At 46.6% G+C, this 20,872-nt stretch overlaps 1 protein-coding gene across 2 annotated transcripts; it reads right to left on the bottom strand.

Moving 5' to 3' along the window:
- Positions 1–4,993: 4,993 nt before the first annotated feature.
- LOC147242016 (homeodomain-interacting protein kinase 2-like) lies at positions 4,994–13,258 on the bottom strand. 2 transcript variants are annotated; one of them, XR_015111002.1, is made up of 10 exons: positions 13,107–13,258; positions 12,713–12,897; positions 12,428–12,619; positions 12,152–12,339; positions 11,773–11,893; positions 11,554–11,670; positions 11,375–11,437; positions 11,120–11,292; positions 10,296–11,013; positions 4,994–10,214 (listed from the first exon to the last, which is right to left on the bottom strand). XR_015111002.1 is itself a non-coding variant. In XM_086191972.1 (9 exons), exons 1-9 carry the CDS (start codon positions 13,219–13,221, stop codon positions 10,791–10,793), a joined length of 1,377 nt encoding a protein of 458 aa, XP_086048098.1. In that variant the 5' UTR covers positions 13,222–13,258; the 3' UTR covers positions 4,994–10,790. The 2 variants fall into 2 exon arrangements, 1 of the variants encoding a protein (XP_086048098.1); XM_086191972.1 differs by having other exon boundaries at positions 4,994–11,013.
- Positions 13,259–20,872: the final 7,614 nt, after the last annotated feature.

Below are 20,872 nucleotides of genomic sequence, written 5' to 3'. Positions count from 1 at the left end.
CGGGCTACTTCACTTCACTCAATGTTTCCACACATTTGTAGATAAGCCAACCTTCCCACCTCCCTCAAGCATCAAAATGTACATCAGCAGTCCCTCCAGGAAATCTTGCCATCGCAAAAATGAACACGTTCAACCAATACTAATGTGAATGTCCACTGGCCGTTTCCTGGTCTGTTTTTGCCGAGAGCCGCGCCTGTTGCGTGAAAAAGAAGCTCTGAAGCTCAGAGCTTCAAGATCGCTGGATTTAGACTTGATCCAAAACCCGTCGGGGTGAAAGACTGCATGTCATGGATTTACCGTCAGTAAAGTAGCAGGTCTGTTCTACAGAAACTAACACACTGCTAGTGGGTTGTGAACCTCACTGCATGTGTGCATTTGAAGTGATGAACTCCCGGCACATTTCAGAGCTGAGTGGACCTAGAGTCCTGCTCACGTTGATGTTGGCTCCGTCAGGCGTGTGTAGCGCTGAGCCGGCCGCGTTCACAGGAGGATGGGCTGAAAGGTCATCATTAGCATCACAGTGTGTCCTTTTGTTCTTGCTCAGTGGGTGGTGGCCAGGCCAAACAGGTTCCCAGCCCCCACATTGTTCCAGAGTATGGCCACTGAAAGAGGCCAGTACAGAGAACCAACACTAATATGACTGTCTACTGGCCGTCTCATGGTCTACTTTTGCTGAGAGCCGCACCTGTTTTACAGCGGTTGTAATGTCTGTATCTGCATATGTGCCACTGAGGAGAAAACACACAAGATGAGAGGGACAGGAGTTCTCCTGCATCTCTGCTGCAGCTCCGTCTCTGGTCCAGCGCATGTTAAGTAAAATTATATCATCATTTTTGTTGATAATTGAAAAGCAAACTTCATGTGAACAAACTTTAAAAAAAAGATGAGAACTAAATATTTTCGACCGTGTCTGTAGTTTGAGGTATGCTTATGATCATAAAGGAAGTGATTATATACGACTTTTTTTTACATTAGTTTCGAAAATATGTATTAAAGCAAAACTAAAGCAGAAGAGGAATGCGTTAACTCGTTGCGTTAAGTCCAACAATACATTTCATGTTTATCTAACAGCTCGTAATCTACACTGAGAAAATGTTTGGGAGCTTTTAGATGAGGATGTGGCACTCATTTCAATGTTTTCAGTGCTCATTAAGCAGTCATTCATTCATGATCACTGTACACCAGCTTACGTGCAGCCCTGTCCTGGACATTGTACGGCTGCGTTTGTTGACATTGGCGAAGTAGCATAGTGACTCATGATACTATAAGCTGGCAAACGTTAAGATTGACTCGTAAACGGCAATAACATGAGTTAGCTTTCTGTGCCGTCTGTTCGTGCCGGTGTCACCGGGTTAGTAGCGGCTTGACAGTTCAGTAATAGTTAACGTATGTCAGCATTTAATGTTGGCTGGAATGCTAACCTTAGCTAGCATACGGCTGCAGAACACAGCTATCTAGCCACTACTAACCCTGCAGGAACAGACTGCACAGAGCTAACTCGTTGCTGTTTACAAGTCAATCATACCATCAGACTTACGTTAGTCAGCTTATAGGATCATGATTCACTACGCTAGTTTGCCAATGGCAACAAACGGAGCCAAATAATGTTAGCAAGCGGCTAGACAGCTGAGCTTTAGTTAAAGTCTGTTAGCATTTGATGCTAGCTGGAGTTATAGCTTAAGGCTGCAGAACACAGCTACCGTATCCAGCCGCTAGTAGCTGGCTAACTTTAACTACTAACCAAACAAGCACAAACACCTAAGTGCACAGTGCTTAAGCTGCATCACACACTACACAAACTTAAAATTAGTTTAGCCAACCTTCGTACGTACTTATTATTGTCCCCTCCACGAGAGATGAGGGGGTGCCTCCGCTTTAGATGCTCCAACATCGCGGTTGTGCTAGTGTGGTATGCCAGCTCAGTTTGGCAAAGGCTGCAGATAACGATACCTTTTCGTTTGGGACTGAATTTAAAGTATTGCCACACTTTAGATGATTTAGGGCGACCTGCTTTTTTGGGGCTTTTTGTAGGGGTTTTTTGGGCACCCTGTGAGGAGGTCGCAAGTTCGGTCTCCATTCTGTACAGCGCTGCACCAACCGCTTGTTTTTGCTGACCCACGTATGTGTGGCGATGTGTCGACGCCAAAATATGACGTTGATGATATTTTAAAGTCACTGTCTTTGTCCAAGACCCAGCACTTAGTGATTATGTAGCACTAACTGTGTTGTGTGATGTTATGTTTGTCCAAAAAAAAAAAAAAAAAAGGAGGGGGTGGGAGGTGACACTTCTTCTGCCACTAGATGGCAGTACCTGTGACCAAATCACAACTGAAGCACTTTTGCGCTACTATTGGTTTTTCCTTAAGTCTGAATACTTGCTTGTGTTGTACGTCGCTTTGGACAAAAGCGTCCGCTAAATGAAATTGTAGAATTGTAGAATTGTAGACGTCATAGACGCGTCGCTGAAGGCCTAAAGGTCCACAATGTAGTGCAGACTTGAGACGGTGTCCAGTTGAACATGAGTGTGTGACCACTCAACAGTGCAGCAGGTTAACAGATCAACTGTTTAAGAGAGTAATGGCAGTGGGAAAGAAACTGTTTCTCGGTCTTGTGGTTTTTATGCACAGGGCTCTGTAGCGCCTGCCAGAGGGGAGGAGTGAGAACAGTTTGTGTCCAGGGTGAGAACGGTCTCTGATGATGTTCCCTGCCCTCTTCCTGACTCTGGAGGTGTACAGTTCCTGAATGGAGGGCAGGGGGGCTCAAGTGAGTCTTTCAGCAGTCCTAACTGTGCGCTGCCGTCTGTTCCTGTCCTGCTGTGTGGCTCCTGTGAACCACACGGTGATGGAGGTGCACAGGACAGACTCGATGGTGTAGAACTGGATCAACAGCTCCTGAGGCAGACCGTGTCTCTTCAGCTGCTGCAGGAAGTACATCCTCTGCTGAGCCTTCTTCAGGATGCAGTCGATGTTCGTCTCCCACTTCAGGTTCTGAGAGATTGTAGTTCCCAGGAACTTGAAGGACTCGACGGCGGACACATGGCTCTTGCTGATGGTGAGGGGGAGTGGTGGCCAGGGCTGTCTTCTGAAATCCACTGTCATCTCCACAGTCTTGAGCGTGTTCAGCTCCAAGTTGTTCTGACTGCACCAGAACACCAGCTGCTCAACCTCCTGCCGGTACGCAGACTCATCTCCGTCCTGGATCAGGCCGATGACCATTTTGTCATCTGCGTACTTCAAGAGCTTTACAGCTGGGTGCTTGGAGGTGCAGTCGTTGGTATTGAGGGAGAAGAGCGCGGGGGACAGGACACACCTCTGGGGGGCGCCAGTGCTGACAGTCCGGGTTGTTGAGGTGAAATCTCCCAGCCTCACCTGCTGACTCCTGTCTGTCAGGAAGCTGGTGGTCCACTGACAGATGGACGGAGGCACGTTGAGGTGGGAGAGTTTGGAGGAGAGGAGTTCAGGGATGATCGTGTTGAATGCCGAGCTAAAGTCCACAAACAGGATCCTTGCGTAGCTCCCTGGGCTGTCAAGATGCTGCAGGATGTAGTGCAGTCCCAGATTGACAGCATCATCCACGACCTGTTTGCCCGGTAGGCAAACTGCAGGGGGTCCAGCAGGGGTCCTGTAACAGTCCTTAGATGGCTCAACACCAGTCTTTCAAAGGACTTCATGACCACAGACGTCAGGGCCACCGGTCTGTAGTCGTTGAGTCCAGTGATGGAGGGGTTCTTTGGGACCGGGATGATGGTGGAGTGTTTGAAGATGGCGGGGACTTCACACTTCTCCAGGGAGCTGTTGAAGATCCTGGTGAAGACTGAAGCCAGCTGGTCAGCACAGGCTTTCAGACAGGATGGTGACACTCCGTCTGGGCCTGGTGCTTTCTTGATTTTCAGTTTCTGGAACAGCCGCCTCAGCTCATCTTCACACACTCTGAGTGTGACAAAGAGGGAGGCAGGTTGGGGTGCAGCTGGAGGTGTGGCGGGGGTCACTGCAGTACTGATGGTCTGGATGAGAGGTGGGCTGGAATGGGTGAGAGGTGCGAAGTTGTTCCTCTCAAATCTGCAGTAAAAGGTGTTGAGGTTGTCTGCCAGGTCTTTGTTTGCCTCGACGCAGGGGGAGGGTCTCCTGTAGTTCCTGATGTCTCGCAGGCCCCTCCACACTGAAGCAGGGTCGTTTGCTTAAAAAAATGGTTTTTCAGCTTCTCGGAGTAGCTCCTCTTAGCCACTCTGATCTCCTTGTTCAGTGTGTTTCTGGCCTGCCTGTACAGGACCCTGTCCCCACTCCTATAGGCCTCCTCCTTGACCAGTCGGAGCTGACACAGTCTGGCGGTGAACCATGGCTTGCAGTTATTAAAAGTCCAAAATGTTTTGGTTCATTAGAAACTGATGTAGGCTGTCACAGTCTCTGTCAGGTCGTCCAGGTTGTCATTGGGTCATTGTCATTGTCATTGGGTATGAACATACATTTGTGTTTTATCAAACTTTTTATAATAGAATTGTTTCCCAAGACTTTATATATTTATTTATTTATATTTTTGTAAAGCTTCACGTACCCCTGGTGGACCTCCACGTCCCTCCATTTGAGGACCAGTGCACGACTACATGTCTCTGTCCCGCTCACACTTTGGAAGGGTTCCTTTCTCCAGTTGTAACTTGCATTGAGCAGATTGTTTCCGTGTTTGTTACTCCTACGTTTGATGTGCAGTATATAATTTATCTCGGAGAAATAATTCTGACAAAGGTATCATAGAATGAGGCAAACACCACGGACTACAGCGCAGCACTTCATTAGCATGACAAACCAGCAGATCATTTTCAGATGGAGGCAAAATTGCACGTATTATTGTTCCTTACATCACCTTGAGTCAGAATCAATGGTTTTTCTACTCTGGACGCTATTTTTTTATTTAAAACAATGTATTACAAATGTACCATTTCAGACAGAAACAATTCTAATGAACATGGAATGAATTCATAAATGTCACATTGGATTTAAAAAGATGTTAAAATAATTCCAGAGAAGAGTTAATTGAACAAGCAGCTATTTAGGCTGAAAAAATTGAAATCAATTAAGTTAATAGATGAGTAGAAAAGACTAGAAGACATTTAACTTTCCTAAAAAGGTATCTTCTCAATCAAATAACCTGGCGTGACTGTCCCATGGTCGCCACCGGGGAAACAACCGTTTCTCAGGTGGCCCACGTGACTCACCCCTGCTTTTATTCTCTTATTTTCCGTTTCTATTGTCAGACAGTCAAACAAGTGTGGAGTACTGATTGAAATGAGGCCCATTCAGGTGTTCACCTGTTAACCATAACTACCTGGAAGCTCTGCTCTGAGCACGTTCTCAGTCCGAGCTCTGAGACACGCCCACTGACTCTCCTCTGCCTGTCACTCAACGGAGGACCGAGAGGCCTCGGGGGAGAACAACCTCACCCTGGCGGACCGCCACCAGCGACACTTTTCAACTTAGAGTCGCTGGTTTGGTCTCGAGGCACTAAATCCTTAACGGCGGCTAAATCTCGCGACCAAATAAACTGAGAACCCTGGGCTGCAGGACCGCTCCAAGCGGAAATGCTAATTTGATTGGCTGGAAGCGTCACGTGGGCGCTGCGCGGGCTCGAGGCAGAGAAGTGCTGGGCTCATACGGTGACGACAGACATGCACGTGCGCGACTTTCAACCCACGAGCATGCGATCCCAAGGCAGGGGGGATACCTAATTTTTCCAATAACTGTTAACCGTTTCCATGGACATTTGTCCTTTTTTAATCATTTTCCATGACTGGAAAACTGTTGACCAGTTTTCCAGGTTTTCCAGGACGCGTGGGAACCCTGTAGTGAATAGAACTGTCCTTGGGGATGAATCAAGTATTCTGATCATGATTCTGATTCCAGAATTTGCTGTTTTATTTCATTGTTTCACCATGTGATTTTTATTGAACATAGGATTCATGGCGGGAGTGATGAAGTCAGCAAGTAGGAGTAAGGATGAGTCATTTTCTGTGCTGGGGGCAAGTCCTCAATGGCTGTCTGTGTCCCACAACATGGTCTCACAGCAGCAACAAAATCATTGGTGAATGAATGATAAATATAGCAACTTCTGAGCAACCCCTATTGATTTCTTGACATCAATTCTGCGAATGTTATATGTCCATCACAACCCACCTCCTCCGAGATAATGGTGTACCTGCTGGTCCCGATACTTCAGTATCATTTCTATAGTGACAGTATTTTAGCATGGAAGACATTTGCTCCAGTAGCTCAGTGGTTTGTTGTTGTTTCCTTTTAATATGAACAAAACTGAATTACAGTTTAAAAGAATTCAGTGTGTAGAACTTTGGCTCAAACTGCTGGCAGTTTATACTGAGCATCAAAAGTCTGTCGGTGTCAACGGTGCTGCCGTCATGTGCTGGTATTGGGCTCTGATGGCCGGGACAACCCAGGCTGGTGACACCAGGCTCTCAGGATCCACACCAGGGAACGGCGAGAGGCTGTTGGGTGATAGTGCCTACAAGACATGAGCACAACATTAGTGGGCAAAGTTAAAGGTGCAATGTTCAACACCTCCACCTCCTGCTGCACTAATCTAGTCTCCTGGTCACCAGGTTGACTCAACTAACCACATGTGGTCAGAGTTGGAATAGCAGAGATTAAACAGACAAGTCATGTGGTGGACCATGCCAACATGGTGGGGATTCACACACTCAAAGTAACAACATGAATCTGTCAGAAGTTAAGTTGCTAAACTGAGATATTGCTGTAGTTTGTTAGCAACCGTTAGCTTAGCTGCCCATCAGAGAAGTGGCCCCTTCAGGCTGATGACCTTGTCCATATCCTGCTCTCTCATTCCTTTGATCGTTCTTGGGCTTGTGGAGCTCCTGGATGTGGGATTACTGGCCCCACGGGGATCTCCCACTGATGGGGCGGGGAGGCAGTCTGCTCCTGGGGGAGGGGAGGCGGCCTGCTCCTGACGCCTGGAGTGCCAGGCTCAGCTGCTGGCTCTGCTGTGGAGGTGTCCCCTTGTATCAGCTGATGTCCCTCCTTTTGTTTCAGCTGGGTGGTGGAGGGAGTCTCCTCAACCAGGGAGCTGGGGGCTGAGGGGGGCTCCTGGGGAGCAGTGGGGTGGTGGTGGGGCGGGGGGTCCTGTGGAGCAGTGGGGCTCCTGGGGAGCAGTGGGGTGAGGGGGGTGTCCTGTGGGGTGAGGGGGTCAAGGGGTTTTTTCTGCTTTAATCTGACTCTCCACGACCCGCTTGTCTGCCTTTTTCTTCTCCAGCTGGTTCATTGTCTTGTACAGGTTGTCGATGTCGGCCTGTTGCTCTCTGCTGTTGTTTTGCAGACGCTTGTTAATCTCATGTAGATTTTCCAACTGGGATTCAAGGTTGAAAGTATTGCTCTGTGAGTGATTCACTCGATCCAGGCAATAATATATATATATGCTCCTGTGGAGCAGTGGGGTGAGGGGAGCTCCTGGGGAGCAGTGGGTTGAAGGGGGTGTCCTGTGGGGTGACGGGGTAAAGGGGAGCAGTGGGGTGAGTTGGGCTCCTGGGGAGCAGTGGGGTGAGGGGGGTGTCCTGTGGGGCTCCTGGGGAGCAGTGGGGTGAGGGGGGTGTCCTGTGGGGTGAGGGGGGTGTCCTGTGGGGTGAGGGGGTCAAGGGAAGCAGTTGGGCTCCTGGGGCTCCTGGGGGGTGAGGGGGTCAAGGGGAGCAGTGGGCTGAGGGGGTCCTGGGGAGCTATGAGGTGATGGGGTCTGGGTGATGATTTTCTCAGGCTGCTTCATGCCAGTGTGCTGACCGGTCACAGCAGTCTGACTTTCTGTGCCTGTGTGTCAGGGACAGCCTGGCTTTGGGGTGTGGAGGGCACGGGAGTGGATGAGCTTGCACTGAAGCCTGTGTGGAGTACCAGGGGCAGGAGAGGTGATAGCCCTGATAGGGAATCCTGCATGGAGTACCAGGGGCACTGGGTTAGTTCCCTCAACCACTGGGAGCCTCTGGCCAGAGGGACTCCTCTGCCACACAATGGTCGTGTCCTGCACCCCCAGGTGTGACAGCAGGGCGTGGAACCGAAGCTTATCCTCATAGGGAAGCCTGCGTGGAGTACCGGGGGCACTGGTGGGGGGTCCCCTGGCTGAGGGGAGCTCTGAGGAGGGCTTGGGAACAGGCATGGTAACTGGTCAGTCGCCCGAGAGGCATTTGAACTGTTTTTTGTTCCTGGCAGAAATCCCTTTCTCTAAAAAAAAAAAAAAAAAACACTTTCTCTGGTGAGTCCAACTGACTCGTCAGCTCCGATGACAAATTGTCAATGACCTTGTGCATCTGCTGACCTCTGGTGGCCGCCTCAAGAGACATATTTTTGAGCTGCCCTGCCAAGGAGTCAAGCTCATGACTCACTTTCCCTTCCAACACCTGTTTTTCTGCTGGGATTCAAGGTCAAGGGCTCCATCCACCGTCGATTCTTTTCCCCTCCCATTAGGGTAACCTGTCTGTAGCAATGGACTTCAGAGAACGTTAGCAACCTCTGTGCACTGCGCCTCAGCGTGTGCTGACTCCACTCTGTGATTTTGGCCAACCACTTTGAGGCTGAGTTGCTGTTGTTCCCAGTTGCTTCCACTCGGTGATAAAACCAGTAACAGTTGAGCGGGGAATATTTAGAACGCCTGAATTCACTGAGCTCATGAGAGCATGGAAGTAGGCAGGAAGGTGGAGCAGATCCAGGATCCGTGGGGACGGACGTCTGCTTTGACCTGTGTATTCAGGAACCTTTGTAAATACGCCCGTCTGTTCCGAGGATGGCAACCTTTCCGTGTCTTTGGTGAACAGTCCCATTTTTCATTTTTCTAGACTGTATGGGCTGAGGCGAGGGTTCCATCTTCTTCTTGGCAGGCTGCTTCATGCCAGCGTGCTGACCGGTCACAGCACTCTTGATTTTGGGTGCCTTTGTGTCAGGGACGGCCTGGCTTTGATTGGGCTTTGGGGTGTGGAGGGCACGGGAGTGAATGAACTTGCACTGGGGGGGGGGGGGGGTCTACTGGCTGAGGGGAGCTCTGAGGGGGGCTTGGGAACAGGCATGGCAACTGGTCGGTCGCATGAAAGGCATTTCAGTTGTTTCTTGATCCCAGCGGCAACCACTTTCTCTGGTGCTTCCTGAGCCTGCAGCTTCTTCTGGATTGTCTTCCAACGATCCTCCTGCTGCTTCTTCACAGAGTCCAACTGACTCGTCAGCTCCGATGACAAATTGTCAATGACCTTGTGCATCTGCTGATCTCTGGTGGCAGCCTCAAGAGACACGTTTTTGAGCTGCTCTGCCAAGGAGTCAAGCTCATGACTCACTTTCCCTTCCAGCGCCTGTTTTTCTGCTTTAATCTGACTCTCCACGACCCGCTTGTCTGCCTTTTTCTTCTCCAGCTGGTTCATTGTCTTGTACAGGTTGTCGATGTCGGCCTGTTGCTCTCTGCTGTCGTTTTGCAGACGCTTGTTAGTCTCATGTAGATTTTCCCACTGGGATTCAAGGTTGAAAATGTTGCTCTTTGAGTGATTCGCTTGACCCACGTCCTCATCTTGATGGTGTTGCTGTCTCATTTTTTCTTCACTTAAAGCAATTTCAGCCATCAGCTGCTTTTCCAGTTCCTCCACAGAGTTGCAGAGGTTATTTATTTGTTCTGGAAGCTCTTTATAGGCTTTGGCTGAAGAAACTGCCTCAGACTTTTCCATGTGTTCACGGTCATGAATGAGCTCTCTGAGGTGTTCCAGCTGAGCCCGGTCCACCTTTCCCTCCTCCAGGGCTGCAACACGAACTTGCAGACTCTCGATCCCTTTTTCCAAGTTGAGTATGGCCGACTCTACAGCAGTCTGCCGGTCAGAGCAACTCAGTGGAATTAAAAAAATAATGAACATGATCAATTTTCCATTAAAAAACAAAAAAGGTGGAGAGAACATGAACACAAGTGTTGGCAGAGAGGCGCCACTACTTTGACACAAAGTTGTTTGATTGAGCTCAGTGGTTTCTGCCTCTCTGCCAAAAGGCTCAGTGTCTCCGCACTGGAACGAACTCCTGAGGATCTTCTTTGGCCAGCTACCAGGACAAGGGCTGGACAGGGTCTCTCACGCTCTGGTGGGACTCCCGCATCTCACTGCTGATGTCATGATCCCGCCAGTTACGCTGATCCTTATTCAGGCGGCCCCACAGAGCTTTGGCCCCTGGATGGTCCAAAGCCACAGGCTACAAAGAAAATACAATGTTTCAAGTTACAACCATAACATTTGGTCACCCAGATTTCAGTAAAAAAGATTTGGACTTTACCTTTGTGTTCTTACACGGGGTATTGATGTGTGTCCTCAGGGGAGGGGCACTGTCTCTGTCCTCTGAGAATGTCTGCTGTGCCAGGGAGGCTCATTAGCATGAGGGACATGGCCTCCAAAGGCTCCTCCTTGTTTTTGGCCTTCCTGCGGCCCCTGGAACGGTGCACTGGTGGGTGTCCTTTGGGGGAAGGTCAATGTCTCCGTCCTCTCTGAACAAGGACAGTTGCGCCAACTAGGTCCATTTGCATGAGGGCCACGGCCCCCAGTGGCTCTCCCTCATTTTTGGCTTTCCTGCAGCCCCTGGCAAGGTGCATAGGTGTGTCCTCAATGTTGCTTCCATGAGGGGGCATGCACGTACAGTGTATCTGGCAATGAAGTTGACATTAACTTTGACCTTGTATTCTCCATGAGCCACACACCAGGCTGATGAGGGCGCTAATGACATTCTGGCCAAGCCCTCAGGTGATCCCCCAACTAGTTAAATACCTGGCTTTCCTCACCTTCCTTTAGAACGGAAGAAGCCTCTCGGATAAGTGGGGAAACGTCTTCTACACCAGTGAAAGAAGAACTTTTGCCTACACCAGATTTTGTGTGTCAACAGAACAGCATGTCTGCATATTTTGCCGAAGAAAGATTTGACTCTTTGCAACAGCCCCTTCTTGGGCTCAGCGGGGGCATCCCCCTGGCTCATCCGCATTTTCTCTAGACTGTCTTTCGTACTGGAAAAAAACAAAAAACATGACGATGAATGACTCTGTCAGTCATTGAATTCACCTGTTCAGGTGTCTGCTCAACTCTACTGATACCAGAAACTCAGGTACTTACTACTGGCCCCCGTCTGGTTTCACCATCAGATGGACCATTTTTATAAATGGATGATGGAGAGCCTCCTGAGGTGTGATCCTCTTGTCTGGGTCCAATTCCAGGAGAGCCTTCAGGAGGTCGATGAAGGCAGCTCGATCCTCCAACTCCGCTTTGTTGTCTGTCTCTGAGGGGAACTGAGTTTGCAAAGATTGTGTTTGTCAGCATCCTTCTATCAGCAGGAGAGCAAACTTGTATTAATGCAAATGGACCATTTACTGTCATCAGCGCGTCCAGGTACTGGAGTAGCCCTTTCCAGTTTGTAGTCCCTAAAGTGTAATCCTACATGGTCGACAGCAACAAAACACGTTAGATACTTTCTCCTAAAGGTTTGAATCATTTCAAATAGTTCCTGCCTAAATGAACACATCTGGAAAGGACAGAAGAAGTTCAAATACCTTCAACCTCCATTTCGGTTGTAAGTGTTCACAGTACTCAAAGTACATCTGGGTGTGTTTCCCGGCGTTGAGTAGGTGGTCAGGTGGCTGGCCAAAGACGTCCACCATGGACCTGATCTGGAGAGAGAAATTTGTATCAGCCAATGTCCTACTTTACCTCCCTAAATGACTTGGGATATGTTTTCTGCAGTGGGATGTCATGAGGTCTTCGCTACTTACAATCTGGAACTTGTCCCTTGGAAACAGGCGACGGGCGGTGAACAGTTGAAACAACAGGCAGCCGAGAGACCACATATCTATGGCCTCGGACACAGGGAGTCCCAAAAGGACTTCAGGGGCACTGTTGGTAAAGAACAAGTTGAGGGCATTGTTTATTGTGTTTTGGGTTGTGTATTGCCTGCTACTATTTTTATGTTGGTTTATTGCCTGTTTGCACCGTGAAATTTCATCTGTGCTGTATGTCATGCACGTACAGTACACTTGACAGTAAAGTCGACTTTGACTTTTCACAAAGTCAGCATGTGTGTGGAACATTGGAACAACTTTTAATGGATTGTGAAGAGCATGTGACAAGAGGGGCCTTGCAGAGGGATCTTACCGTATTGCCAAGGGCTGGATGATCTGACCGTGTTTGCTATTAGCCTCGCTCGTAAAGAAGGACAGGCCAAAGTCAATGATCTTGACTTTGAAGGGTGTCTTTTCATGGTCCACTAACATGACGTTGTCCAGTTTTAAGTCAGAATGAATTATTCCCATTGACTTTAGTGTGTCTAAAGCTGTCAGGAGCTGCAGGAAAAAGGAGGAAACGTATGAGACCAAGGTGAAGGTCGGTATAATTCCTGGACCAGTCAATAGAAAAGCTTGACATTCTTACCTGCTGTGCTATCGGTCGTATCTCATGAAGGTTTAGTGGCTGGAAGTTTCTGTCTTCTAACAATTCATATAGGTTCCTATCCAGCCTCTCAGATGATAGATAGGCGTTTTCTCCAACTTCAAAATGCTCAATGTCCTTGACCAAATTTGTCCTGTCCTGGTCAAGGACACTCATTGCCTTTGCCATGGTTATCTAGAGAGAGGAGCAAAAAATGACATTGTTGAGAGACGCAGGGTCGTACAACCTATTTGTCTCATCATCATCAAGAGGGCTCGGATTGCTTACCTCTCTTGAAGCCAGCGACTTGTGTTTAAAAAGCTTTAGCGCCACCCTTTGTTCTGGTGCCAATGTTACACTTTTAAAAACGTGAGCGTAGGACCCTTCACCCATGAGGCCCAGAAGAAAGTACCTCCTGGTGGGGCTGTCAACAAAATCTTTTCCTCTCAGATTTTTGAATGATGGCGTCGGCTCTGTGAGGAAAGGAAAACATGAGTTTGAGGAACAATGCCACAGTTTCCAAACATTTGGTCTTCTGTCTGTAGTGAGGGGCGGGGCCATGAATTGTGTGAAGATGACCGACAGCATCAAAGCTCTCTCAAAGCTTTGATGGGTTGTGACATCGCACAACCTCCTCAACCACCCTTCATGTCCCATGATGACAATGACACGATTTACTTACCATCCATCTCTCTGTTTGTCTCAGGCAGCTTTCCTCCATTGTTGGTCATAACTCTGGTGTGTCGTGAGATATTTGGACGCACCACGTTCCAAATTCTGGATGAAATCCTGAACATCTTTGGTTTAGGTAGCTGTGTTGTTGATGTTGATGTTGTTGTGACAAGCCTTTAATTCTCATCTTAATTCGTTACTCTTATATTGACTCAGTCATCCTGATCACTGAACTTTGTCATCTGTGTCACATCATCAATGAATCTGCTGACAGAATCAGTGATGTCACAGAGAACTCACACACACACACACACACACACACACACACAAACACACACACACACACACACACACTGACGTGCAAACAGAAGGTCTTTGTGCAGAAGCTGAGCAGCTTTTAGGGTGAAACCATAAAGGCCAGTTCTGATCAGTGATTGACAACATGACAACATGACATGACAGCTTTAAAATGTTGCAGATGAACATGCAGCAGTGTGAACCATTACCTGGGGGCTCAAAACTCAAACTACTACGACTGAAACGCTCTCACATACACACACACTACTGAAACGCTCTCACATACACACACACACTACTGAAACGCTCTCACATACACACACACACACGACTGAAACGCTCTCTCATACACAAACACAAACTACTGAAACGCTCTCACATACACACACACACTACTGAAACGCTCTCTCTCATACACACACACAAACTACTGAAACGCTGTCACATACACACACACACTACTGAAACGCTCTCACATACACACACACTACTGAAACGCTCTCACATACACACACACATTACTGAAACGCTCTCACATACACACACACACACAACTGAAACGCTCTCACATACACACACACTACTGAAACGCTCTGAAATATACACACACACTACTGAAACGTTCTAACATACACACACACACACAACTGAAACGCTCTCACATACACACACACACACAACTGAAACGCTCTCAAATACACACACACACGACTGAAACGCTCTAAAATATAGACACACACTACTGAAACGCTCTCTCATACACACACACACACTACTGAAACGCTCTCACATACACACACACACTACTGAAACGCTCTCACATAAACACACACACACAACTGAAACGCTCTCTCACATACACACACACACAATTGAAACGCTCTCATATACACACACACACTCCTTAAATTCTCTCTCACAAACACACACACTATAAAAATGCTCTCAAATACACACAAACACTACTGAAACACTCTCACATACACACACTCTACTGAAACACTCTCAGTTACACACACACACGATTGAAACACTCTCGCATACACACACACTACTGAAACGCTCTCAGATACACACACACACTACTGAAATGCTCTCACATACACACACACACACACTCCTTAAACGCTCTCACATACACACACACTACTGAAACGCTCTGACATACACACACACTACTGAAACGCTCTCACATACACACACAACACTGAAACACTCTCACATACACACAGACACTACTGAAACGCTCTCACATAAACACACAAAAACTGAAACCCTCTCACATACACACACACTACTACAACGTTCTCACATATACACACACACTACTGAAACGCTCTCAAATACACACACACACTACTGAAACGCTGTCTCATACACACACACACACTTCTGAAACGCTCTCACATACACACACACAACTGAAACGCTGTCTCATACAGACACTACTGAAACGCTCTCACATACACACACAACACTGAAACGCTCTCACATACACACACACATTACTGAAACGCTCTCACATATACACACACACACACTACTGAAACGCTCTCACATACACACACACACTAGTGAAACGCTCTCAAATATACACACACACTACTGAAACGTTCTCTCATACACACACACACAACTGAAACGCTCTCTCACATACACACAAACACACTCCTGAAACGCTTTCACATACACACACACACAACTGAATCGCTCTCTCACATACACACAAACATACTACTGAAACGCTCTCACATACACACACACACAACTGAAACACTCTCACACACAAACACACTACTGAAACACTCTCACATACACACACACACACGCACAACTGAAACGCTCTCTCACATACACACACACTCCTGAAACGCTCTCACATACACACACACAAACAACTGAAACGCTCTCTCACATACACACTACTGAAACGCTCTCACATACACACACACACTACTGAAACGCTCTCTCATACACACACACACTACTGAAACGCTCTCACATACACACACACACTACTGAAACGCTCTCTCATACACACACACACTACTGAAACGCTCTCACATACACACACACAACTGAAACGCTGTCTCATACAGACACTACTGAAACGCTCTCACATACACACACAACACTGAAACGCTCTCACATACACACACACATTACTGAAACGCTCTCACATATACACACACACACACTACTGAAACGCTCTCACATACACACACACACTAGTGAAACGCTCTCAAATATACACACACACTACTGAAACGTTCTCTCATACACACACACACAACTGAAACGCTCTCTCACATACACACAAACACACTCCTGAAACGCTTTCACATACACACACACACAACTGAATCGCTCTCTCACATACGCACAAACATACTACTGAAACGCTCTCACATACACACACACACAACTGAAACACTCTCACACACAAACACACTACTGAAACACTCTCACATACACACACACACACGCACAACTGAAACGCTCTCTCACATACACACACACTCCTGAAACGCTCTCACATACACACACACAAACAACTGAAACGCTCTCTCACATACACACTACTGAAACGCTCTCACATACACACACACACTACTGAAACGCTCTCTCATACACACACACACTACTGAAACGCTCTCACATACACACACACACTACTGAAACGCTCTCTCATACACACACACACTACTGAAACGCTCTCACATACACACACACACAACTGAAACGCTGTCTCATACACACACACACACACTACTGAAACGCTCTCACATAAACACACACACAAACAACTGAAACGCTGTCTCACATACACACTACTGAAACCCTCTCACATACACACACACACTACTGAAACGCTCTCTCATACACACACACACTACTGAAACGCTCTCACATACACACACACACTACTGAAACGCTCTCTCATACACACACACACTACTGAAACGCTGTCTCATACACACACACACACTACTGAAACGCTCTCACATAAACACACACACACAACTGAAACGCTCTCACATAAACACACACACACAACTGAAACGCTCTCTCACATACACACACACACAATTGAAACACTCTCACATACACACACTCTACTGAAACACTCTCAGTTACACACACACACGATTGAAACACTCTCGCATAAACACAGACTATTGAAATGCTCTCAGATACACACACACACTACTGAAACGCTCTCAGATATACACACACACACACTACTGAAATGCTCTCACATACACACACACACACACGCCTTAAACGCTCTCACATCCACACACACTACTGAAACGCTCTGACATACACACACACTACTGAAACGCTCTCACATACACACACAACACTGAAACACTCTCACATACACACACACACTACTGAAACGCTCTCAAATAAACACACAAAAACTGAAACCCTCTCACATACACACACACTACTACAACGTTCTCACATATACACACACACTACTGAAACGCTCTCAAATACACACACACACTACTGAAACGCTGTCTCATACACACACACACACTTCTGAAACGCTCTCACATACACACACACAACTGAAACGCTGTCTCATACAGACACTACTGAAACGCTCTCACATACACACACAACACTGAAACACTCTCACATACACACACACACTACTGAAACGCTCTCACATAAACACAAAAAAACTGAAACCCTCTCACATACACACACACTACTGAAACGCTCTCACATAAACACACACACACAACTGAAACGCTCTCACATAAACACACACACACAACTGAAACGCTCTCTCACATACACACACACACAATTGAAACACTCTCACATACACACACTCTACTGAAACACTCTCAGTTACACACACACACGATTGAAACACTCTCGCATAAACACAGACTATTGAAATGCTCTCAGATACACACACACACTACTGAAACGCTCTCAGATATACACACACACACACTACTGAAATGCTCTCACATACACACACACACACACGCCTTAAACGCTCTCACATCCACACACACTACTGAAACGCTCTGACATACACACACACTACTGAAACGCTCTCACATACACACACAACACTGAAACACTCTCACATACACACACACACTACTGAAACGCTCTCAAATAAACACACAAAAACTGAAACCCTCTCACATACACACACACTACTACAACGTTCTCACATATACACACACACTACTGAAACGCTCTCAAATACACACACACACTACTGAAACGCTGTCTCATACACACACACACACTTCTGAAACGCTCTCACATACACACACACAACTGAAACGCTGTCTCATAAAGACACTACTGAAACGCTCTCACATACACACACAACACTGAAACACTCTCACATACACACACACACTACTGAAACGCTCTCACATAAACACAAAAAAACTGAAACCCTCTCACATACACACACACTACTACAACGTTCTCACATATACACACACACTATTGAAACGCTCTAACATACACACATACACAACTGAAACGCTCTCACATACACACACAACTGAAACGCTCTCAGTGACACACACACACGATTAAAACACTCTCGCATACACACACACTATTGAAATGCTCTCAGATACACACACACACACTACTGAAACGCTCTCAGATACACACACACACACACTACTGAAACGCTCTCACATACACACACAATACTGAAACACTCTCACATACACACACACACTCCTGAAACGCTCTCAAATATACACACACACTACTGAAACGTTCTCTCATACACACACAAACACACTACTGAAACGCTCTCACATACACACACACACAACTGAAACGCTCTCTCACATACACACAAACACACTCCTGAAACGCTTTCACATACACACACACACAACTGAATCGCTCTCTCACATACACACAAACATACTACTGAAACGCTCTCACATACACACACACACAACTGAAACACTCTCACACACAAACACACTACTGAAACACTCTCACATACACACACACACACGCACAACTGAAACGCTCTCTCACATACACACACACTCCTGAAACGCTCTCACATACACACACACAAACAACTGAAACGCTCTCTCACATACACACTACTGAAACGCTCTCACATACACACACACACTACTGAAACGCTCTCTCATACACACACACACTACTGAAACGCTCTCACATACACACACACACTACTGAAACGCTCTCTCATACACACACACACTACTGAAACGCTCTCACATACACACACACACAACTGAAACGCTGTCTCATACACACACACACACACTACTGAAACGCTCTCACATAAACACACACACAAACAACTGAAACGCTGTCTCACATACACACTACTGAAACCCTCTCACATACACACACACACTACTGAAACGCTCTCTCAAACACACACACACTACTGAAACGCTCTCACATACACACACACACTACTGAAACGCTCTCTCATACACACACACACTACTGAAACGCTGTCTCATACACACACACACACACTACTGAAACGCTCTCACATAAACACACACACACAACTGAAACGCTCTCACATAAACACACACACACAACTGAAACGCTCTCTCACATACACACACACACAATTGAAACACTCTCACATACACACACTCTACTGAAACACTCTCAGTTACACACACACACGATTGAAACACTCTCGCATAAACACAGACTATTGAAATGCTCTCAGATACACACACACACTACTGAAACGCTCTCAGATATACACACACACACACTACTGAAATGCTCTCACATACACACACACACACACGCCTTAAACGCTCTCACATCCACACACACTACTGAAACGCTCTGACATACACACACACTACTGAAACGCTCTCACATACACACACAACACTGAAACACTCTCACATACACACACACACTACTGAAACGCTCTCAAATAAACACACAAAAACTGAAACCCTCTCACATACACACACACTACTACAACGTTCTCACATATACACACACACTACTGAAACGCTCTCAAATACACACACACACTACTGAAACGCTGTCTCATACACACACACACACTTCTGAAACGCTCTCACATACACACACACAACTGAAACGCTGTCTCATACAGACACTACTGAAACGCTCTCACATACACACACAACACTGAAACACTCTCACATACACACACACACTACTGAAACGCTCTCACATAAACACAAAAAAACTGAAACCCTCTCACATACACACACACTACTACAACGTTCTCACATATACACACACACTATTGAAACGCTCTAACATACACACATACACAACTGAAACGCTCTCACATACACACACAACTGAAACGCTCTCAGTGACACACACACACGATTAAAACACTCTCGCATACACACACACTATTGAAATGCTCTCAGATACACACACACACACTACTGAAACGCTCTCAGATACACACACACACACACTACTGAAACGCTCTCACATACACACACAATACTGAAACACTCTCACATACACACACACACTCCTGAAACGCTCTCAAATATACACACACACCACTGAAACGTTCTCTCATACACACACACACACAACTGAAACGCTCTCACATAAACACACACACACAACTGAAACGCTCTCTCACATACACACACACACAATTGAAACACTCTCACATACACACACTCTACTGAAACACTCTCAGTTACACACACACACGATTGAAACACTCTCGCATAAACACAGACTATTGAAATGCTCTCAGATACACACACACACTACTGAAACGCTCTCAGATATACACACACACACACTACTGAAATGCTCTCACATACACACACACACACACGCCTTAAACGCTCTCACATCCACACACACTACTGAAACGCTCTGACATACACACACACTACTGAAACGCTCTCACATACACACACAACACTGAAACACTCTCACATACACACACACACTACTGAAACGCTCTCAAATAAACACACAAAAACTGAAACCCTCTCACATACACACACACTACTACAACGTTCTCACATATACACACACACTACTGAAACGCTCTCAAATACACACACACACTACTGAAACGCTGTCTCATACACACACACACACTTCTGAAACGCTCTCACATACACACACACAACTGAAACGCTGTCTCATACAGACACTACTGAAACGCTCTCACATACACACACAACACTGAAACACTCTCACATACACACACACACTACTGAAACGCTCTCACATAAACACAAAAAAACTGAAACCCTCTCACATACACACACACTACTACAACGTTCTCACATATACACACACACTATTGAAACGCTCTAACATACACACATACACAACTGAAACGCTCTCACATACACACACAACTGAAACGCTCTCAGTGACACACACACACGATTAAAACACTCTCGCATACACACACACTATTGAAATGCTCTC

Source organism: Aulostomus chinensis, chromosome 21 (genome assembly GCF_037954235.1).
Source record: "Aulostomus chinensis isolate RoL2024-O1b breed Wild chromosome 21, RoL_Achi_v1.0, whole genome shotgun sequence".
In the NCBI taxonomy this organism is placed as follows: Eukaryota; Metazoa; Chordata; class Actinopteri; order Syngnathiformes; family Aulostomidae; genus Aulostomus; species Aulostomus chinensis.
This window is presented reverse-complemented; position numbering and strand designations above follow the sequence as displayed.

Excerpts from the sequence above, each read along its gene's own strand:
- LOC147242016 (XM_086191972.1), bottom strand. The coding sequence starts at position 13,221 with ATGTTCAGGATTTCATCCAGAATTTGGAACGTGGTGCGTCCAAATATC. Across the intron at positions 11,894-12,151 it reads ATCCAGCCCTTGGCAATACG|TGCCCCTGAAGTCCTTTTGG; the intron begins GTAAGATCCCTC and ends CTTTACCAACAG. Across the intron at positions 11,438-11,553 it reads AACCGAAATGGAGGTTGAAG|GATTACACTTTAGGGACTAC; the intron begins GTATTTGAACTT and ends TCGACCATGTAG.